The sequence below is a fragment of the Rhinopithecus bieti genome, unplaced genomic scaffold, assembly GCF_001698545.2.
Source record: "Rhinopithecus bieti isolate Rb0 unplaced genomic scaffold, ASM169854v2 scaffold_20170, whole genome shotgun sequence".
Lineage (NCBI taxonomy): Eukaryota > Metazoa > Chordata > Mammalia > Primates > Cercopithecidae > Rhinopithecus > Rhinopithecus bieti.
In genome coordinates, this window is record NW_016810097.1 from 1,841,153 (window position 1) to 1,860,745 (window position 19,593).

Below are 19,593 nucleotides of genomic sequence, written 5' to 3' on the forward strand. Positions count from 1 at the left end.
CAGTAAATGTCACCACTTCAGTACTCTGGGAACCATTCTTGGTTTTCCTCATCCAATCCATCATTCAGTCCTATTCACCCCCTTTTTTTTATCCCCCTTGAGACAAGGTCTTGCTCTGTCACCCAGGCTGGAGTGCAGTGGTGTGATCTCAGCTCACTGCAGCCTCGAATTCCTGGGTTCAAGGGGTCCTCCCACCTCAGCCTCCCAAGCAGCTGGGACTAGAGGCGCGGGCCACCACATCCAGCTAATTTTTTGTACTTTTTGTAGAGACGGAATCTTGCCATGTTGCCCACGCTGCTCGCAAACTCCTGGGCTCAAGCGATCCTCCCTTTGGCCTCCCAAAGTGCTGAGATTACAGCCGTTGGCCACTGTACCAGGCCCTTCATTCACTTCTATCTGCACTGTCAGCACCCTAGTGTAAGAAAAAATCATCTCTCACATGATAATGAAGCAGCCAAAATAGTCTCTGGGCTTCTCCTGTGCTCTCTCCAGTCCAAACCAGGGCTCTAAACGCTTTAAAGTACCCACTGTTCTTGAAAGAAACCAAACTTCTGAATCTGGCTTAAAAGGCCCTACATAATCTCTTTCCCTGCTGCTCCTTCAAACCTCTCTCCCCGTCCCTGACTGCGCCAGCACACTGGCGTTTCTGTACTTCTCAACTGTGTTCTGCTTCCTCCTGACAAACTCTTACTCACCTCTTGGGTCTCATTTCCGAGTTGCGTCCCCGCCATACACTCTCAGAGCACCCTGAAGTACTGAAGCACGTGTGTAGTTATTTTATTATAAGAAGTATGAAATCACAGACGGTTCGAAACCCATCGACTATAAGCTCCGTGAGGGGTGAGCACTGTCATCTGTTTGGTTCACCTCTGTATCGCCAGGAAAACAGGGTCCAGCACACGGTCTGGGCTCAATATTTGAACCCAGACGAGGTGAGGGGAGACAAAGTAGCCACCTAAAAATCCTGACTCAAAAAGATAAAGCTCTAACCGTGTGTGGATGCCCATTTTATTTCAACTCTCTCCACCTCCGTTCTCAACGGCTCAGGCCAAACCATACATGGGGTCAGATACCTCAGGTCTCCCAGCTCAGGCAGCCCCCGCTGTCTTCCACCCCATAAAGTTCTAAGTCCAAAGTGAGCCCGTCCTAGCTCCGGGGCGAGAGAAAAGAGGCCTCTTCCGCCCCTGCAGGTGAGGGTCCCAGACCGCCCGGAGGCAGGCTCCTCATCCAGACCTACTGGCCAAGACTCCTCCACACTATTCCACGCAGCCGTGACGCACGCAGACCGCAGCACTTCGTCAGCGAAGAAGCCGCTGGGCGCGAGGCGCTTCTTCGCGGCTTCTCAAGCACTGTTCAAACCGCGCGTCGGGCCCAAGTGCCTAGCTTCACGTCACAAAGCCTCAGATGTCCATCCTATTAATGGAGAAGGGACTGAGAGACGACGACCCCGGTCGTCTCTCTTTAAGAACCACCCCCATTCGAGCCTGACGGGGGCTCTCCATAAACTCGCGAGAGCCAGCGGCTTCCGCCCGCTTCCTCCTCTCGGCTTGCCGGGCCGGAAGAAAAGTGGCACCTCCCACCCCTCCAGCCTCTACCTCACAAGACAGCGCGGACCCAGCTGCGGCCAATCGGCGGGTTCATTGTAGGCTGCGGGGCAGAGAGCCAATGAAAAGTCGCGGCGGACGCAGAGCTTCTCCTCACTCGCACCGGCCCCCTCCCTTCCGCCCGCCGCCATCCACTCCGCCCCTGGCGGAGGAAGTGATGTCACAGGCCCCATGTGAGCGGATTGCAACACATGCAGCTGCCTGGAGAGAGGGAGCCGGTGTCCTACGTCAGAGCCGCCGCCGCCGCGGAGCCGCCGCCGGGGAGGAGCAGCCGCTGCCGCCCAGGACTGGGCCCTTAGGTAAGGCACGGGGAGGGAAAGGCCGGCGACCTCTGTGGCGAGCTGCGCCGGGCGGGAGGAGAGGGCCTCTCGGGGGTGGCGAGGAAGGGGGCCGCTCTGCCCCAGCGGCGGCGCTAACTCTGTGGTCTTGGTGTCTCCGGGCCCCGCCGGGCCGCTCTAGGGAGGAGGAGGCGAGAAGATGGCGGACGACCCCAGTGCTGCCGACAGGAACGTGGAGATCTGGAAGATCAAGAAGCTCATTAAGAGCTTGGAGGCGGCCCGCGGGTGAGCGCCGCGTCAGGCACCCCCTGTGCCCTCTTGGTTCCCGGACCCCTCAGGATGGACGCCCCCGCGCCGCATGGCCAGATGAGGAGAACCAGGCACTAGCCAACTCCCGCCTTCTGGATCTCTGGGTAGTAGCCCTTGACCCAGGGGCGAGGGTCGGTGCGGTTGGCCCGAGAAGGGGTCCTTTCCCCGCATGGGGATAAGGGGCCCGCGCTCCCCAGGTTTAGATCACTCGGCCCCCCTCGTGTTAGGCCACCGCTACTTTTTACCTCTCCTGGTCCCTTAAGTCCAGCTCATCACTCTTCGGGCTCCAGGTGCTGCCATCCGACTCGGGTACTGTTGTGGCAAAGTGCTCGGCCTTCCTTTCCCAACGCCCTTCCCTGATTTCCTCTTCTCCCTTCGTTCGTCAGCCAGGCTTCATTAAAATGGCCTCTTCCTCCTGGGCTTCTGAAACCCGGGTGGGTGAAGTTTGGATGGGGCGGGAAGCAGAGGTGGTCAGGGACAGCTTCTTTCTGATTCGTGATTGCTCTGGGTTTTCCTCCTGTCCCAAGATGACTTCTTCCAAGTCCTCTAATTACCCCGGAGCCTCCTGGTTTTAGCTGTTCCAGGACCCACGTATAGACTGAAAATGCCAACGTATGCGCGATGTAAGGAGTGTTGGGTAGGTTTTGGTTAATGAATCTGCATGTGTATGTCCAGGAGAAATACGGATCAGGAGGTCGTTTGATAGAAGTCATAACTACAGAGTCCCTGCTGGCATTTATCTGAAACTGGTGGGGATATCGCTGTAGAGAGGCTTCTGATGTACTTGATGCTTGTTGAGTGAGATTCAGAATTGAATTAAATGGGCTTTGAGTCTTGTACATTTTGATAAGAAACTGTAGGTGTGTCCATTGTGGGAAGAGTAGGTTAGATTAAAATTAACTGTGTGTGTGTGTTTTGTTTTTAATGTTGTTCGTTTGAGGAAGGTGTGCCAGAGGTATTTCTGTTTCCTTTATTACTTTATTTTTTTCCTTTCCCCGTCATAAAACTTTTTTTTTACAAAAAATGCCCCCCCCCCCCCCAAGAAAAGTGTTTGGAACATTATTACATACTTGTGTGTCTGAGCATTCTTAGAATAGTAGAATGGCCTGCCTCAGGCCATGTGAAAAGTTGATTTCAGCACAAGAATTTGACATTCTGGTTTCCAGCCCAGGATTGTCGTTTATGGGTAGATTTGCAATTTTAGAATGACGGCCCCTTCAAGCTCTTCATTATTACTGTTTTATGAAACAGGGTGTGCTTAATTGTACTGAATGCCCAGTTCACAAGTTGGTTTTGCTAGTGTTTTGTTCTTAATAAATTAGGGACAGTTCTGTTTGGAATGAGGCTTCTGAAAGTTTGGCCCCATTCAGTGACTTGGGCTTGTGCTCACTCCTTCGGTTTACTGGAGAAACGTTAGTTTAATATGAATCGCAGACAGCAGCTTATTTTTTAGTCCTTAGGTTTTTCTTTAAATTTAATAGAATATTCAGACCTTCTTAATAATCTTACAGAAACTTGTGCCATATGGTAGAGTGAACATTTATTCCCAAAATGTGAGAATACTGTACAGAAAGGATAATATAGGTCACGACCCATTATGTTGCACTACCAAGAATGAGCCAGGTTCTTTTGTTTCAGTAGGATCTTCTGTTTTGTTACTTGAAGCTTTCAATCCAGTATTGCATTTTTATAGATTGCTGTTGTTGCAGTATTGTATATAGGTGGATGTGATCTGTGGATTTGTTCTTACTACTTTCATTAGCAGGCAGGTTCACACATTTTAATTTGCATACGTTATATTCTCTGAAACAGTCCAGAAAATTAAATCATGACTATAATTTGCCTGTTTGAATGAAGTAACATTGAAGATGACATTGCTTAATGAGTAACACCATTCCTTTCTACTGCTTGATGAAGGAAACTTATTCTTAAATTTTGTTCTACCCATGTTACCTAGCGACTAGAAACTTTTAAGCCCCTCTTTAAGACTTTTGAAGGCTTTACCTCTTTGTTTAGCAAAGTTCAGTAGAGTTTAAAGCATGCTAAAAATGAAGTTATAAGGCACAACTTGTTTTCCAAGTTGTTGAGCTTTGATATTTTAGACATGAGTAAGCTGTCTAAAATAGCTGGAGCATCTTCCTCTAAACACTGTGGTTAATAATCATGTCCTTCTTTGCTTTTAATCAGGATTTGGTTGCATCTGGATCCCATGGAAATTTAAAATTTTGGCCATCTCTGAGTATTGATAAGGGAGTCAGAAGATTCCCCAGTACACTCCAGTTTTTGGAGGTGGGGAATATTTTCATTGCCAACTTGTGTTAAAGTCAGACTCTAGATTTTCATAGATAGGGTACAGTGAAAAATGTTCTTCCTACTTTACCTAGTGATAAAATATTTTTAGGAGAATTGTAATGGGCTTTAAAGACAAAGTGGATGGCAAAATGAATCTGTATTTGCTGATGTTTTGGGGGTACTCTGGTTTTCAGGAGGAAAACAGGTTGTTTTCAGGCATGGTTGTTAGCACAAGATAGTGAGACTTAGTGGTGGAGTAACAGTATTGTTTTGGAAATGAAAAAGCCCTTTCCTCCCCTTAGCAGTGTAGAATTCTAGGCATGGGAATCAAGGATTGGTTTTTAACAGTAGTTATTAAAAGATGCTAGAATAAGAGTGATTTTGAAATTAAGATAATCTTACGTAGTTATCTCTTGACATATGACCCAAATTTAATGTAGCTTGAAAAAGAAACCACCTGCAAAATGGGCTCACTAACTACATCTGAATAAAGGGAAGTGTGTTGGCAAAATAATTTATTAAGCACATACCATATTATAGACTGTGCTACAGTACATTATTAAGTCATTTAATCCTCACAAGTATTGCCACCATTTGGTAGACAAGGCACCTGAGGCTAAGAGATAATTTGTCTAAGATGTCACAGTAAAAATGTAGCAGAGTTCAGAACTTAAACCAATGTGCTATACGAGGTATATTTTATTTTCAGAAAATACAGAACTAGATTTCCTTAAAATGTAGTCTGAGCTCTAGCAAATTCTATTTTATGTTACACGTGTGTGGAAGAGCATTTATAGAGGCCAAATTACTAAAATGGGGAACTTGATAGCGTTCTGTTTTGTAACCAGCATCATACTTAATTTTCTGAGTTGAAAGGAGTGTCATGCATAAACTTGATTTTTAATTTGGGTAGAATATTATTATTTGGTTTCAGATAAGCCTGGTCAAATGTTAGTTTGTGTGTGCTAGTAAAATAACCAGTTAATTATTTTGGTAGACATAGGCCCCACTTAAAGTTGATGGTAGTTCTTTCCTGTTCATGATTGCTCCTGGTGTATTCTCCACAGTTGGCTAATGAAAGACAAATGTATACATAAACCAATACTGTGGTTGAGGGTATCTTGAATAAGGAACTAAAATAGGTGAACGTATGTTGGAAAAAGCGGGAGAATTATTGGTTGTTTTTTCTCTTGGTGTTTTCTGTGCAGGCGAGTGGTGGCCTCAGAAATAGTTTTGGACGCTATTGTTTTAAGGTAATGTTAATAAAATCATAACTAGAGCCTGTCCTAGCCAGGGACAGTGGTGAATGTGACAAAGGAATGGACAATGTTAGTTTGGGTTAGGTTGTGTCGGTGGTTGTTAAAATGTCTTTTCACTTATCTTCACTAGGAAACCTCATGTGTTTCATATCTAATGAACACTTAGTCAGATAGCCCTCATAGCCATAACCCTTGTTTGAAGGTCAGTGCAGCTTGCAAACTTCTGCTGTAGTGTTTGGGCATTTTAAAACTGGTTACTTAAAATAACTTATTGATATCTTAACTCTAAATGAAATAAAATTTGTTGTTCCTGCCCCAAATATAACCATTTTTAAAGAATCCCCACTGAATTCCTCACATTATACAGAATTAAAAGTTAATGTTTTGGCGAGATCATTGAATAGGTTAATGTTTTAAATCTTAGAGATAATATGAACAGCTTGCTTAATTTATATACTTTGAATAAATTAAGGTATGTTGGATGTGTTTGAGTACCTTCCCTAAGTAAACATTGTTGGTTAATAGAATATTCACCTAAATGGTGGTGGTAATAATGTTCTCAAAGCACTGAATTTCACATTTTTTTCCCCCCTCACTATCCTCGAAGGGCTGGTTGTAGCTAAAGTGATACTTTGTGGTCTTTGATACAAATATCTGAACCATTTGAAGTTCAGGCTCATAAAGAAGACTTTTTTGGTCCTCTATTCTGGCTCTTTCCATGCCTCCCTCCCCCCAAACTGATGGTTAGACAAGTTAAAAGACTACATGAGGACTGGGCACATTGGCTCATATCTGTAATCCCAAGACTTTGGGAGGCCAAGGTGGGCAAATCGCTTGAGGTCAGGAGTTCAAGTCCACCCTGGCCAACATGGTGAAACCCTGTCTCTACTAAAAATACAAAAATTAGCTGAGTGTGTGGTGGCTTGCACCTGTAATCCCAGCTACTTGGGAGGCTGAGGCAGGAGAAATGCTTGAACCTTGGAGGCATAGGTTGCAGTGAGCCGAGATTAAGATTGCGCCACTGCACGCCAGCCTGGGCAGCAGAGTGAAACTCTGTGTCAAAAATAATAGGGGCTGGGTGCGGTGGCTCATGCCTGTAATCCCAGCACTTTGGGAGGCTGAGGTGGGCAGGTCACAAGGTCAGGAGATCGAGACCATCCTCTCTAACAGTGAAACCCCGTCTCTACTAAAAATACAAAAATATTAGCCAGGCATGGTGGCGGACACCTGGAGTCCCAGCTACTCGGGAGGCTGAGGCAGGAGAATGGCGTGAACTTGGGAGACAGAGCTTGCAGTGAGCTGAGATTGCGCCACTGCACTCCAGCCTGGGTGACAGAGCAAGACTGCATCTCAGAAAAAAATAATAATAATAAAGACCACATGAGAAAAAAAGTCAAGAACTAGACTATTTTAGGTTTTGTGAGAAGAGATGAATATAGAACAAACAACTACAGACCTCTCTCACTCTTTTCAAATTTTGGTTTCCACATGTGTGACCGTGGACATTACTCTTGGATTAGGTGGTGACAGTTGAGATAATATGGGTTAAAATACCTAACACCACATTTGCCACATAGAAAGTGCTCTGTAAATGTTAGCTCTTTCCTTTTCTATATGCAAACATTGATTCTGCAGAGATATCCTAATGGAGAATTGTATTATTAAAGGATCAGGATACAGATGCCACAGGTCTGAACTATGAGAAAGGGAAGAAATAAGTGAGAGAGAAAAGAGGTGGTAAAGGGAAGAGGGCAGAGTATATATGTTAGAAAGGATGTGGTGGTGATCCTTAGTTTCCTCCAAGTATGTAGGCTGCCTGCTTCAACTCAGAACTAGTCCTAACAGCCGTTGTATCTGGCATGGTGTTCTATGCACTGTGAACCTAATAAACAATTACTCCCTTTGAATTTCAAGTCGTGACAGACTTCCTATTATAATAGCAGATATACTTACCCTTCCTGGGAAGGAAGACTTACTCTGGACATACTGCAAGGTAAGCGAGAGTATGTAGTTAGAATACCATTTAAGGCAGAGTGCTGTGTAGGTTATAGGTCTCTCCTATCTTCCACACCAGTTGTACCCTTTCTTCAGAGGGCTTGTTTTCTTTGAACTTGAGATTGAAGATCAGCCCAGTACAGCACCACCCCCTGTCCTGGGATGGTACTTCGTTGTTAAAAAAGTTAGTGTCATCTTTGCAGCAGGGCTAAATGGTCTTAGATCTTATTTGAAGAGTAGGAAGGAGAAATTTGCCTTCCCACTGCTGGATCTGTTCAACTAAGAGGCTGGACAGTAGAAATTACTTCTCAGTCCAGCGTATTCTCTAGGGATCTCAGAATAGAACCTTCTCCTAGGATACATTCTGTAGGTGTCTTTCAATTCTTCAGCAGCCTGCTATCTTAGTGAGGGGGAGAAGGAATTAGGAAGGTTCAGGTTTTTTTTCTCCAGCAGGTTAGAAATTGAGAGTCGGAGGTTTCTCACTGAGTACAGTTCTCAGAGGGTATGATGAAGCTCCCTCTGATACGGTTTTATCTTATGCCATTTGACACACATCCTTGCCCACTGTCTTTACTCTTCTCACAATCCTTTCAGGTTCAGAGGACTTGACATTTTCAGGTGCGTGACAACTGGCTTTTGTCATACAGATAACTCTGCATGTTGAGTTTGTACTCTTGTTTTCACATTTTCATTTGTTCTTCTAAGATCTCCTTTAGAAGAATGATCATAGGCCTGGTGCGGTGGCTCACGCCTGTAATCCCAGCACTTTGGGAGGCCGAGGTGGGCGGATCATGAGGTCAGGAGATCAAGACCATCTTGGCTAACACGGTGAAACCCCATCTCTACTAAAAATACAAAAAAAAATTAGCCGGGCGTGGTGGCGGGTGCCTGTAGTCCCAGCTACTCAGGAGGCTGAGGCAGGAGAATGACGTGAACCTGGGAGGCGGAGCTTGCAGTGAGCCGAGATCGCGCCACTGCACTCCAGCCTGGGTGACAGAGTGAGACTCGGTCTCAAAAAAAAAAAAAGAAAGAAGAATGATCATAGCCAAAATAAAAGGTTCTTTTTGTTTTCCTGCCATGTCTGTGACCTTATAAACTAGATTTTCCTCCAAAATACACATATAGGTATATGAATATGAAGCCCAGAAATGCACTTTTACTATTAACCAGTAAGCTAATGGACTTCACCAAACACCTGCTGTGAGTTGGGCACTAGACATTTTGGAAGAAATATGTAATAAAATGAAAACATGATCTGCCACACAACCATGGAATGATAATATAAACCATTTTCAGCTCCATATTAGTGAGTACAGAATAACACAGTACATGTTGAAGGGGATTTAGTATAAGCAGATGATTAAAGTCTTTTTTTTTTTTTTTGAGACAGAGTCTTGCTCTTCCGTCCAGGCTTGAGTGCAGTGGTGTGATCTCGGCTCACTGCACCCTCTACCTCCCAGGTTCAAGCAATTCTCCTGCCTCAGCCTCCTGAGTAGCTGGGATTACAGGTGTGTCCCACCAAGCCTGGCTAATTTTTTTTTTTTTTTTTTTTTTTTTTTTTTTTTTTTTTTTTTTGAGACAGAGTCTTGCTCTCTTGCCCAGGCTAGAATGCAGTAGTGCGATCTCAGCTCACTGCAACCTCTACCTCAGGTTCAAGTTCAAGCAATTTTCCTGCCACGGCTCCTGGCTGAAATTCATCTTTTATTAAAAGGAGGTTGCAGTGAGCAGAGACCGTGTCACTGCACTCCAGCCTGGGCAACATAGCCAGTCTCCATCTCAAAAAAAAAAAAAAAGCCAATTATTCATCCATGGGCTTCAGTTTCCCCATCTGCTTCATGGGTGAAATAATGTTTTTTTCTTCTTCTTCTTTAAAAAAGGTAACATTGGCTGGGTGTGGTTGCTCATGTCTGTAATCCCAGTACTTTGGGAGGTCTAGGCAGGTGGATCACTGAGGTGTAAGGAGTTCGAGACCAGCCTGGCCAACATGGTGAAACCCTGTCTCTACTAAAAATACAAAAGTTAGCCAGGTGTGTTGGCTCATGCCTGTAATCCCAGCTACTTGCGAGGCTGAGGCAGGAGAATTCGCTTGAACCCAAGAGGCAGAAGTTGCAGTGAGCCAATACCAGCCTGGGCTATAGAGGGAGACTGTGTCTCAGAAAAAAAAGAAAAGAAAAGTTTTCTGAGGATGAGTAGCATACATTTTGACCCCCCCTTATAACAGCTCTGTGTGAAAAGCTATTATTGCCATTTCATGGATGAAGAAATTAAGAGTATGTACAGGGAGTAAATAGCTGCCTAATATCACAGCCTTTAGTGAGGGTCAGTGCCAAATTCTGTACTCCTTTTCTTTTTTTTTTTTTTGAGATGGAGTCTTGCTCTGTCGCCCAGGCTGGAGTGCAGTGGCCGGATCTCAGCTCACTGCAAGCTCCGCCTCCCGGGTTTACGCCATTCTCCTGCCTCAGCCTCCTGAGTAGCTGGGACTACAAGCACCTGCCACCTCGCCCGGCTAGTTTTTTGTATTTTTTAGTAGAGACGGGGTTTCGCCGTGTTAGCCAGGATGGTCTCGATCTCCTGACCTCATGATCCGCCCGTCTCGGCCTCCCAAAGTGCTGGGATTACAGGCTTGAGCCACCGCGCCCGGCACCTTTTCTTATTTCAAAGCCTGTGGTGCTAATTTATACAACACTACCTTGCTCTTTGGCAACTATTTCTTTTGCTGAATAGAGATGTCTCCCATTCCCTTCTGAAAGGAAGACTTGTCCGTGGACATTTGTAATTTAGTAGAAGGAGCAGGTGTGCTGAGACTCAGGTGCAAAGATTTAAAAGAAAACAGGCATGCTATTTCCACCCTAGGAAGAACTTGGATACTGAACATGTTTATTCTTGAGGAGTATCAGTGGAGAGAGAAATAACTTGTTGCAAAATCCCTCCCCAGAAGCTCATTCATATATTAGAAAGAAGATCTAAGTAGTGAAGTGGTGAATCCTGAACACTGGTTATGATTGCAGTCTCTTGCTTTGCACTGTTGTAAGAACACTAGAGAAATTTTCCAGCTTCGAAGCTACTTCCTGATGGAATATTCCACTGGGTTTTGTGAAGATCTTTTAATTTTTATTTTTTTAAGACTAGTAATGCCTATCATTATAGAAAAAGTGTACACACTCTACCAGATGTGTACATTTTGTTTTAGTTGACTGAGTAAATCTTTGTTCTTTGGGGCATAAAAAGCTAAGATGAACCTTTGTGAACTTTATTCTGAAAATGTTTGGATATCTGAGTTATTCTGTACCCTAGGGTGGAGGTTGCTGTAATGTCTCAGTAAGTTCCGGTCTTGGTATTTCTCCCATTTGGTAATAGCATCAGACTCTAAGGTCAATTACATAAACCAATTTCAGGTAACTTTCCTAGTCCCTTTGAAGGGTGACAGAATCATCCCTCCTAATTGGATAGGCTAAACCTTTTATAAAAGGCAGCCCCATCCACCTCCTTACCTGCCTCATAGATGGTAGTAGCAGCAGGAGTGGGGTGGCAGTAATGTGAGGATCAACAAAATTAAAATGAGACACTTCATAAGGGGTGGTTTTGTTTAGTGCTGGTTTTGTTATGGTAAACGCCTAATAGTATGATGGTTTGAGCTTTTAGGTGCAGTGGAAGTTGGGGACAGTTAGTCAATTTAAGGCACATTAGTTCCTCTCCAAGGACTGACAGTTTGTTGTTGGTTTTTGTTTTGTTTTGGTTTTGAGACAGAATCTTGCTCTGTCGCCAGGCTGGAATGCAGTGGTGATCTTGGCTCACCAACCCCTGCCTCCCGGATTCAAGCGATTTTTCTGCCTCAGCCTCCTGAGTAACTGGGACTACAGGCGCCCGCCACTACACCCAGCTAAGTTTTGTATTTTTCGTAGAGACTGGGTTTCACCACATTGGCCAGGATGGTCTCCATCTCCTGACCTCGTGATCTGCCTGCCTCAGCCTCCCAAAGTGCTAGGATTACAGGTGTGAGCCACTGCGCCTGGCCAGATTTTTTTATTGGTATTTTATTTGGTAGTTTAGAATAAATCTCTGATGTTTGCTTAGAAGAGTATATAGAGATGATGGTAGGAATTGGCCATTTATTCATTTGTCAAATGTTTGAGTACCACTATGTGCTCAAATGATTTCTGCCCTCAAGAAGCTTATATACACTTGGGCTGGGTGCGGTGGCTCATGCTTGTAATCCCAGCACTTTGGGAGGCTGAGGTGGGTGGATCACTTGAGGTCAGGAGTTCCAGACCAGTCTGGCCAACATGGCGAAACCCTGTCCGTACTAAAAATGCAAAAATTAGCCGGGCGTGGTGGTCCACACCTGTAATCCCAGCTACTTGGGAGGCTGAGGCACGAGAATTGCTTGAACCCAGGAGGCGGAGGTTGCAGTGAGTTGAAATGGCACCACTGTACTGCAGCCTGGGTTACAGAGGGAGACTCCGTCTCAAGAAAAAGAAGCTTATATACACTTACCGTAAACAGTGTGTTTCGTTGTTTGATACTTGGTGGAAGAGAAAAGAGAAGTTGGGTATCAGGTCCCTTTGAAGTGACTGGCCATAGGTTATATCAGAATAGTGAACTTGTGCCACAAAAGTTTTAGAAAGGAATGAATTTCTGTGGTTCTCCCTTAGGATAAATTACAAAGTTTCCAGTGTTCTGGCCATATTATTTTTGGTGTAGCTCTTTTTTTCTGTGGAAGATTTGGCAAGTCCTATAATCCCATAAAGGTGACCATCGTCTGCTACTACAAAATCAGCTCATACTTCAGGACTTAACAGGATTCAAATAAGATTCCAACCCCATCTGATATTACCTCTCTCCCCTCCCCATTTCTAGTTGGGCTGTGCTACTTCTTTCCAACTGGTACTACTGGTAGAGGGGAGGCAATAGTAAAGAACTAGAGCTCCATCTGATTACCATTTAGTGATCAGTTACTATCTGCTCTCCAAGCTAAGCACTTGACATATATGATCTTGTAGAATCCTCATGACCTTGTGAAGTAAGTAGAAACTGAGACCCGCAGGGATTTCTGTGGTTTGCCTTTGGTCACACAGCCATTAAGTGATAGAGTTGGACATGAGCCTGAATCTGAGCTCCTCCTATTCTGTTCCCATATTAACTCCATATAAAAAAGACCATCATAATTTAAAAGTTTAAACTTAGTTTTACAAATTTGGGAAAAGAAAAATAGAAAACACACAGTGGATAAAACAATGACAGTTTTGGAAATGGAGTAGAAATTGAAGAGAAACTGATTTTCAGGTGGTGATCCATGTAATACTGCTGGCTTAGTGACTCTCCCAGAAATTATCTGGCTGAGATTGATTGATTGATTGATTTTTTTTTTTTTTTTTTTTTTTCTTCAGGCGGAGTCTCACTCTGTCGCCCATGGCTGGAGTGCAGTGGTGCAGGGTCTTGGCTCACTGCAAGGCTCTGCTCCGGTTCATGCCATTCTCCTGCCTCAGCCCTCCTGAGTAGCTGAGGACTACAGGCGCCCACCACCGCACCCAGCTAATTTTTTGTAGTTTTAGTAGAGACGGGGTTTCACCGTGTTAGCAGGATGGCATCGATCCTCCTGACCTCGTGATCCGCTCGCCTTGGCCTCCCAAAGTACTGGGCTTACAGGTGAACCATCTGTGTCTGGCTCTGGCTAAGATTTAACATTGAGCTTTGTGAGCAGGCACAGATGGGAGCTATGAAAAGGGAAAGTGGTGAAAATTTGGCATCCATTCCCTAGGCACAAGCCGGCCATCAAACCCTGGGAGGAAAGCTTCTTGGAGAGCATATACTGTACATCCCATTAGGGGAGTATAGTAGGCATGTCTCTAAAACGTTCCTGGTCCTAACTGAAAGTAGTTACGTGACTTACAAGTTATGACTTGGATGGCAGAGTACTTGAGGGGGAGTGAGTGTTCGGGCTGGTAGAAAGTTGGAGTATCTCTGAGCTGTCACAATTCATTATGGTTGTATTATAGCTAGTTGTCTTAGGTTTGGGGTTTTTTGTTTTTTGTTTTTGTTGCTGCTGTAACAGAATACCACAGATGGTGTTCTGGTAAGGGGCCTGCCTCTGCTTTTAAGATGGCACCTTGGAACGCTGCATCCTTTCTTGGGAGGAACACTGTTCCTCTTATAGGCAAGAGAACAAAAGAGAGATGGCCCACTCTTATACGCACCTTATTTATATCATGTGGTGTGTTTGTGTGTGTGTTGTGTGTGTGTGTGTGACTATAGCCTCAGGTCTTATAAGCCTTATTTTATCGTGTGTGTGTGTGTGTGTGTGTGTGTGTGTGTGACTATTTAGCTCTCAAGTCTTATAAGGCACCTTAATTTTATCGTGTGTGTGTGTGTGTGTGTGTGTGTGTGACTATAGCTCTCAAGTCTTATAAGCACCTTATTTTAAATAGCAGCATGAATCTATTCATGAGGGCAGAGTCCTCATAACCTAAACACATCCCATATGCCCCACCTTTCAATACTGTTGTGCTGGGGATTAAGTTTCCAACACATGAATTTGGGGGAACACCTTCAAACTATAGCGTAGGGTAAATGCAGCAAGTGACCTCTCTGGGTTCTTCTTTGGGTGGAGGTGAGGTTGTAGAGGCTTGTTACCTTCAGCTGACCTAGAGATGACCCTGTGAAGAAAGCAAGCAAGATGCATTGATTCTCAACCCTAGTTCTGCATTTTAGAATCTTTCGTATTTGAGACCGGGCACGGTGGCTCACACCTGTAATCCCAATTCTTTGGGAGGCCGAGGCAGACAGATCACTTGAGGTCAGGAATTCGAGACCAGCCTGGCCAACATGGTGAAACCCCGTCTCTACTAAAAATAGCCAGGCATCGTGGCGTGTGCGTGTAACCCTAGCTACCTGGGAGGCTGAGGCAGGAGAATCGCTTGAACTGGGGAGGTGGAGGTTGCAGTGAGCAGAGATGGCGCCACTACATTCCAGCCTGGGCAACAGAGCAAGACTCTGTCCCCATAAAAAGAACCAGCTGGGCATGGTGGCTCACACCTGTAATCCCAACACTTTGGGAGGCTGAGGTGGTTGGATCATTTGAGGTCAGGGGATCGAGACCAGCCTGGCCAACATGGCAAAACCCCATCACTACTGAAAATACAATTAGCTGGGTGTGGTGGTGGGCGCCTGTGATCCCAGCTACTTGGGAGGCTGAGGCAGAAGAATCGCTTGAATCCAGGAGGTGGAAGCTGCAGTGAGCCAAGACCACACCACTGCCCTCTAGCCTGGGCGGCAGAGTGAGACTTATCTCAGAAGGAAAAAAAGAATCTTTCGTATTTCAAAATTGAGACTCTCTCACCCAAAATGATCACCACCCTCACTCTCCCGATTCAGAAACTATTGAGTCAGGATGGAGAAAGAAGGGATCTTTTCTGTTTGAGCATATATTCTTTTATTTTGCTTTTTTTAGAAAGCTCTAAAAGGATTGGGGGCGGGGAGGTATGCAGACTGAAGTGTTCTTGAGCATTGTTGATGATGGTGAACATTGATGAAGATCCTTGGGGGTCAGGCGGGCACGGTGGCTTGCACCTATATAACCTTAGCTGCTCAGTGAGTCTGAGGTGGGAAGAGCGTTTGAACACAAATGTTCAAGACCAGCCTGGGCAGCCTTGTGAGATCCTGTCTCTAAAAGAAAAATTAGCTGAGCGTGGTGGTGCGTATCTATAGTCCCAGGCTAGGGTGGGGAGGCTCACTTGAAGCCAGGAGTTTCCAAGCTACAGTGAGCTATGATTGTGCTAAAAAAAAAAAATTATCTTTCTACTTGAGTTTTGTTTGGGATTTATTTATTTGGTTTAGTTCTGTTTACAATTCCTTTTTTTCACCTGTTTGATTTTTCAGAAGTTAATCCTCTGAGTGAAGCATTGATGAAAGCTTTGATAAGCTAAAGTGCCCCTAAAACCAATGAGAACAAGAAGGGATCTGAGTACAGAGGTCCCTGGGAGCTTTGAGGGATACATTGCTGTATGTTGTCTCTTGTTTTGCCCAGTTTTTACAACCTGCATGTGAGTCATTGCTGTACCCCATGATTCACTAGTTCTTTGATTTTGGAAGAAAAGTATAGGGACAGTAGAAAAATGAAGGAAAACTGTTACGGTTAAAGAAGGTTGTAGATTGCCTGTGTAGCCAGCATCTCGTTAGTGAGAGCTTTCTTTTTCATTCTCCCCTGAAGGGTGTTCACTTTAAAAGTCATAGAAGTATTCAACTTCCTTAATTTTATTTTGGGTGTTTACACAAACTGGTCTAACAACTTTGATTGGCTGGCAGGGGTGAGGGTAAATGAATGTTTATCTCATTTGGAAACTTTACTGGAAGAACAATCTGCTTGTTTTGTTTGTTTTTTGAGATGGAGTCTCTGTCACCCAGGCTGGAGTGCAATGGCGGGATCTTGGCTCACTGCAACCTCTGCCTCCCGGGTTCAAGTCGATTCTCCTGCCTCAGCTTCCCGAGTAGCTGGGATTACAGGCGTGCGCCACCACACCCAGCTAGTTTTTGTATTTTTAGTAGAGATGGGGTTTCCTCATGTTGGCCAGGCTGGTCTCGAACTCCTGACGACAGGTGATCCACCCACCTTGGCTTCCCAGAGTCCTGGGATTATAGACATGAGCCACCGTGCCCAGCCCAGTCTGCTTGTATTAAACCTAACATATAAAACATGAGAAGTTATTAAACTACCCTTTAAATTTTTTAAGTAAAAGCCATCCATTTAATAATCTGCACTTCCCCTCCCTAGTCAGGTGTCTTATTTTAAAATTCAGAAACTTAATGTTTCCCCACAGAAGGTAGGAGGAGGGGCATGCAGGGAAACTAGTGAAAGGTAATTTTTTGCACCTAATTCAAAAGGAATAAGAAGCCAAGACTGCCTTTAAAGTTTTGTTTCATTTATCAACTTTGCAGAAATCTACCAAACAAAAAACAATTCTTAGGCAAGCTACACTTTTGAGCCATTTTTTAAAGTGGAATCTTATAACAAGATTACATTCTTAGGTATATTTGCTCCTTGGTCCTCTGGAATGTTACATGGATATGGAATGCATGATTGCCCAACTGGGCTATACAGTAGGGTTGCTTAATGAATGTTTATCTTCTTAAACTATCAGCAGTGGAAATTAAGTAGCTGCTTATCTTAAGGTCATTGCTTTGCCCTCCACATCATTATCTTATTTGAAGAGTTGCCCTAAGGCATTTTGAGTTCTCTCAGTTAATTTGTCCCAAATTTCTCCCCTCTTTAGCCTTAAACTTTCCAAATCTTTGGGGTTTGTTGCCTGTTCTTCCTCAGCTCTGAGGCTTCACCTCTGCTATCCCTTTACATTCCATTCCCTGCTGACTGCATCTTAGGAAACTCTTCTCTGTAAGTCAAAGCATGTCAGCTTTTTAAAAAAACAACCCCTTTTAAGGAAGAACTTCCAGGCAGGCATGGTGGCTCACACCTGTAATCCCAGCACTTTGGGAGTCTGAGGCGGGCAGATCACCTGAGGTTGGGAGTTCAAGACCAGCCTGACCAACATGGAGAAACCCTGTCTCTACTAAAAATACAAAATTAGCCAGGCATGGTGGCGCCTGCTTGAAATCCCAGCTACTCGGGAGGCTGAGGCAGGAGAATTGCTTGAACCCGGGAGGTGGAGGTTACAGGGAGGCAAGATTGCGCCACTGCAGTCCAGCCTGGGCAACAAGAGCAAAACTCCATCTCAAAGAAGAAAAGAAAAGAAAGAACTTCCTACAAACCCCTAGGGTTGTAGGCCCCTTGAGAATTGACTTACCATGCATAAGCCAGTAAAATTGGTACTCAAGTGTTTTCTCCATCTTTTCTCTTCATATTCTCCCTGTGCATGAGTGGACGCCTGTGTCAGGTAGGTGGCACCTACAATCTAGATTGTGATGGAAGTTCTGTTTAGTTGCCCAACATTTCCAGCCTCTCCCAAAGCAAATGTCTTTTCCCTCCATTGGCCTGTATGTAGAATTTGACATAACTCCAGAAAGAATTATCAAAAAGTTTTTTTTGGGAATTACAGTTTAGAAGCCTAGCAAGTGTTTGTGATAATAACTGAATCAGTGTATTATAAATTTCCTTGATTCCATGGTTTAGCCAGAATACTTGCTCCCCTATCCAAGGGGTGGCAGCAGAGCACACAACATACTCTCCTGTGTACTGTCTTTGATTAGCTTCTAATTCATTGGGGAAAATAGCACAAAAGTTTATGAACCAGCCTTCAAGGTAGACACCCAAACACAATTCTGATTTTTGGAGATACAACTTTGACTGCCAATCTGAGAGTAACTATTTTTGATAGTGGGAGGACTGGACAGCCAGCTCATCTACTTACAAAGAAAACTGTTTTCTGGGCTGGGTGCCGTGGCTCACACCTGCAATCCTAGCACTTTGGGAGGCCAAGGCAGGTGGATCATGAGCTCAGGAGTTCCAGACCAGCCTGACCAACATGGTGAGTACTTTGAGAGGCTGAGGTGGGCAGATCACAAGGTCAGAAGATTGAGACCATCCTGGCTAACATGGTAAAACCCTGTCTCTACTAAAAATACAAAAAAAATTAGCTGGTTGTGGTGGCATGCGCCTTAGTCTCAGCTCTTCAGGAGGTTGAGGCAGGAGAATCGCTTGAACCTGGGAGGCAGAGCTTGCAGTGACTGAGATCACGCCACTGCACTCCAGCCTGGGCAACCGAGCGAGACTCCGTCTCAAAATTAAAAAAAAGATTAGCTGGGCGTCATGGTGCATGCCTGTAATCCCAGCTACTCCAGAGGGTGAGGCAGGAGAATTGCTTAAACCTGGGAGGCGGAGGTTGCAGTGAGGCCAAGATCGTGCCACTGCACTCCAGCCTGGGCAACAGAGCAAGATTCCATCTTGGGGGGCAGGGAGTAGGGGGAAGAAAATCATTTTCTGCCTGGAAAACCTGTGGAATTAACCACTAGGAGAAAACTTCCAGGGCAAGAGCTCCTGTTAATGAGATCCCTTCCCAATACAAATATTGAAGACACCATAGTACACATTTATGAAATTTCGCTTTATAAAAATAAGCTTTCTAGGACCCAGTTTGAGACATTTTCGTATGTTAAACACCTGTAGTTAAAAGCTAATATGGGGGTTTATTTTTGTTCCCCTCACAGTGCTGCTTCTCTTCTTACTAGTCACTTAACATATAAGCCCATTTAATATGACTCTGTAACAAGCTTTCTTCTTGCCAGCTTCCAGTACACTCTGTATAGGTGAGATTCTATTAAAGCTGGCATATTGGGCTACTGTGAGATTATGCACGCTCAGTAATTAGGGGAAAGTTTAGATGGTTCTGGCAGTCTTAACTACAATATTAAACTTGTTACATCCTTTTAAGAGTATAGATCCGCCGGGCACAGTAGCTCACACCTGTAATCCCAGCACTTTGGGAGGCCAAGGCGGGCGGATCACGAGGTCAGGATCTCGAGACCATCCTGGCTAACATGGTGAAACCTCGTCTCTACTAAAAATACAAAAAAATAGCTGGGCGTGGTGGCAGGCTCCTGTAGTCCCAGCTACTCGGGAGGCTGAGGCAGGAGAATGGTGAGAACCCGGGGGGGCAGAGTTTGCAGTGAGCTGAGATCGTGCCACTGCACGCCAACCTGGGTGACAGAGCAAGACACTGTCTCAAAAAAAAAAAAAGAGGCCGAGCGCGGTGGCTCAAGCCTGTAATCCCAGCACTTTGGGAGGCCGAGACGGGTGGATCACGAGGTCAGGAGATCGAGACCATCCTGGCTAACACGATGAAACCCCATCTCTACTAAAAAATACAAAAAACTAGCCGAGTGAGGTGGCGGGCGCCTGTAGTCCCAGCT

At 44.9% G+C, this 19,593-nt stretch overlaps 1 protein-coding gene across 2 annotated transcripts in view; it reads left to right on the forward strand.

Annotated features, from left to right (window-relative positions):
• Window positions 1-1,704: 1,704 nt before the first annotated feature.
• ETF1 (eukaryotic translation termination factor 1) overlaps window positions 1,705-19,593 on the forward strand; it is a 37,497-nt gene continuing 19,608 nt past the window's right edge. The window contains exons 1-2 of one of the 2 annotated variants that reach the window (XM_017891315.1): window positions 1,705-1,903; window positions 2,064-2,167. In XM_017891315.1, coding sequence (XP_017746804.1) covers window positions 2,082-2,167 — 86 coding nt within the window. In that variant the 5' untranslated portion in view covers window positions 1,705-1,903; window positions 2,064-2,081. Of the gene's footprint in view, window positions 1,904-2,063; window positions 2,296-19,593 lie in introns of both variants that reach the window. The other variant, XM_017891316.1, reaches the window with a different exon arrangement.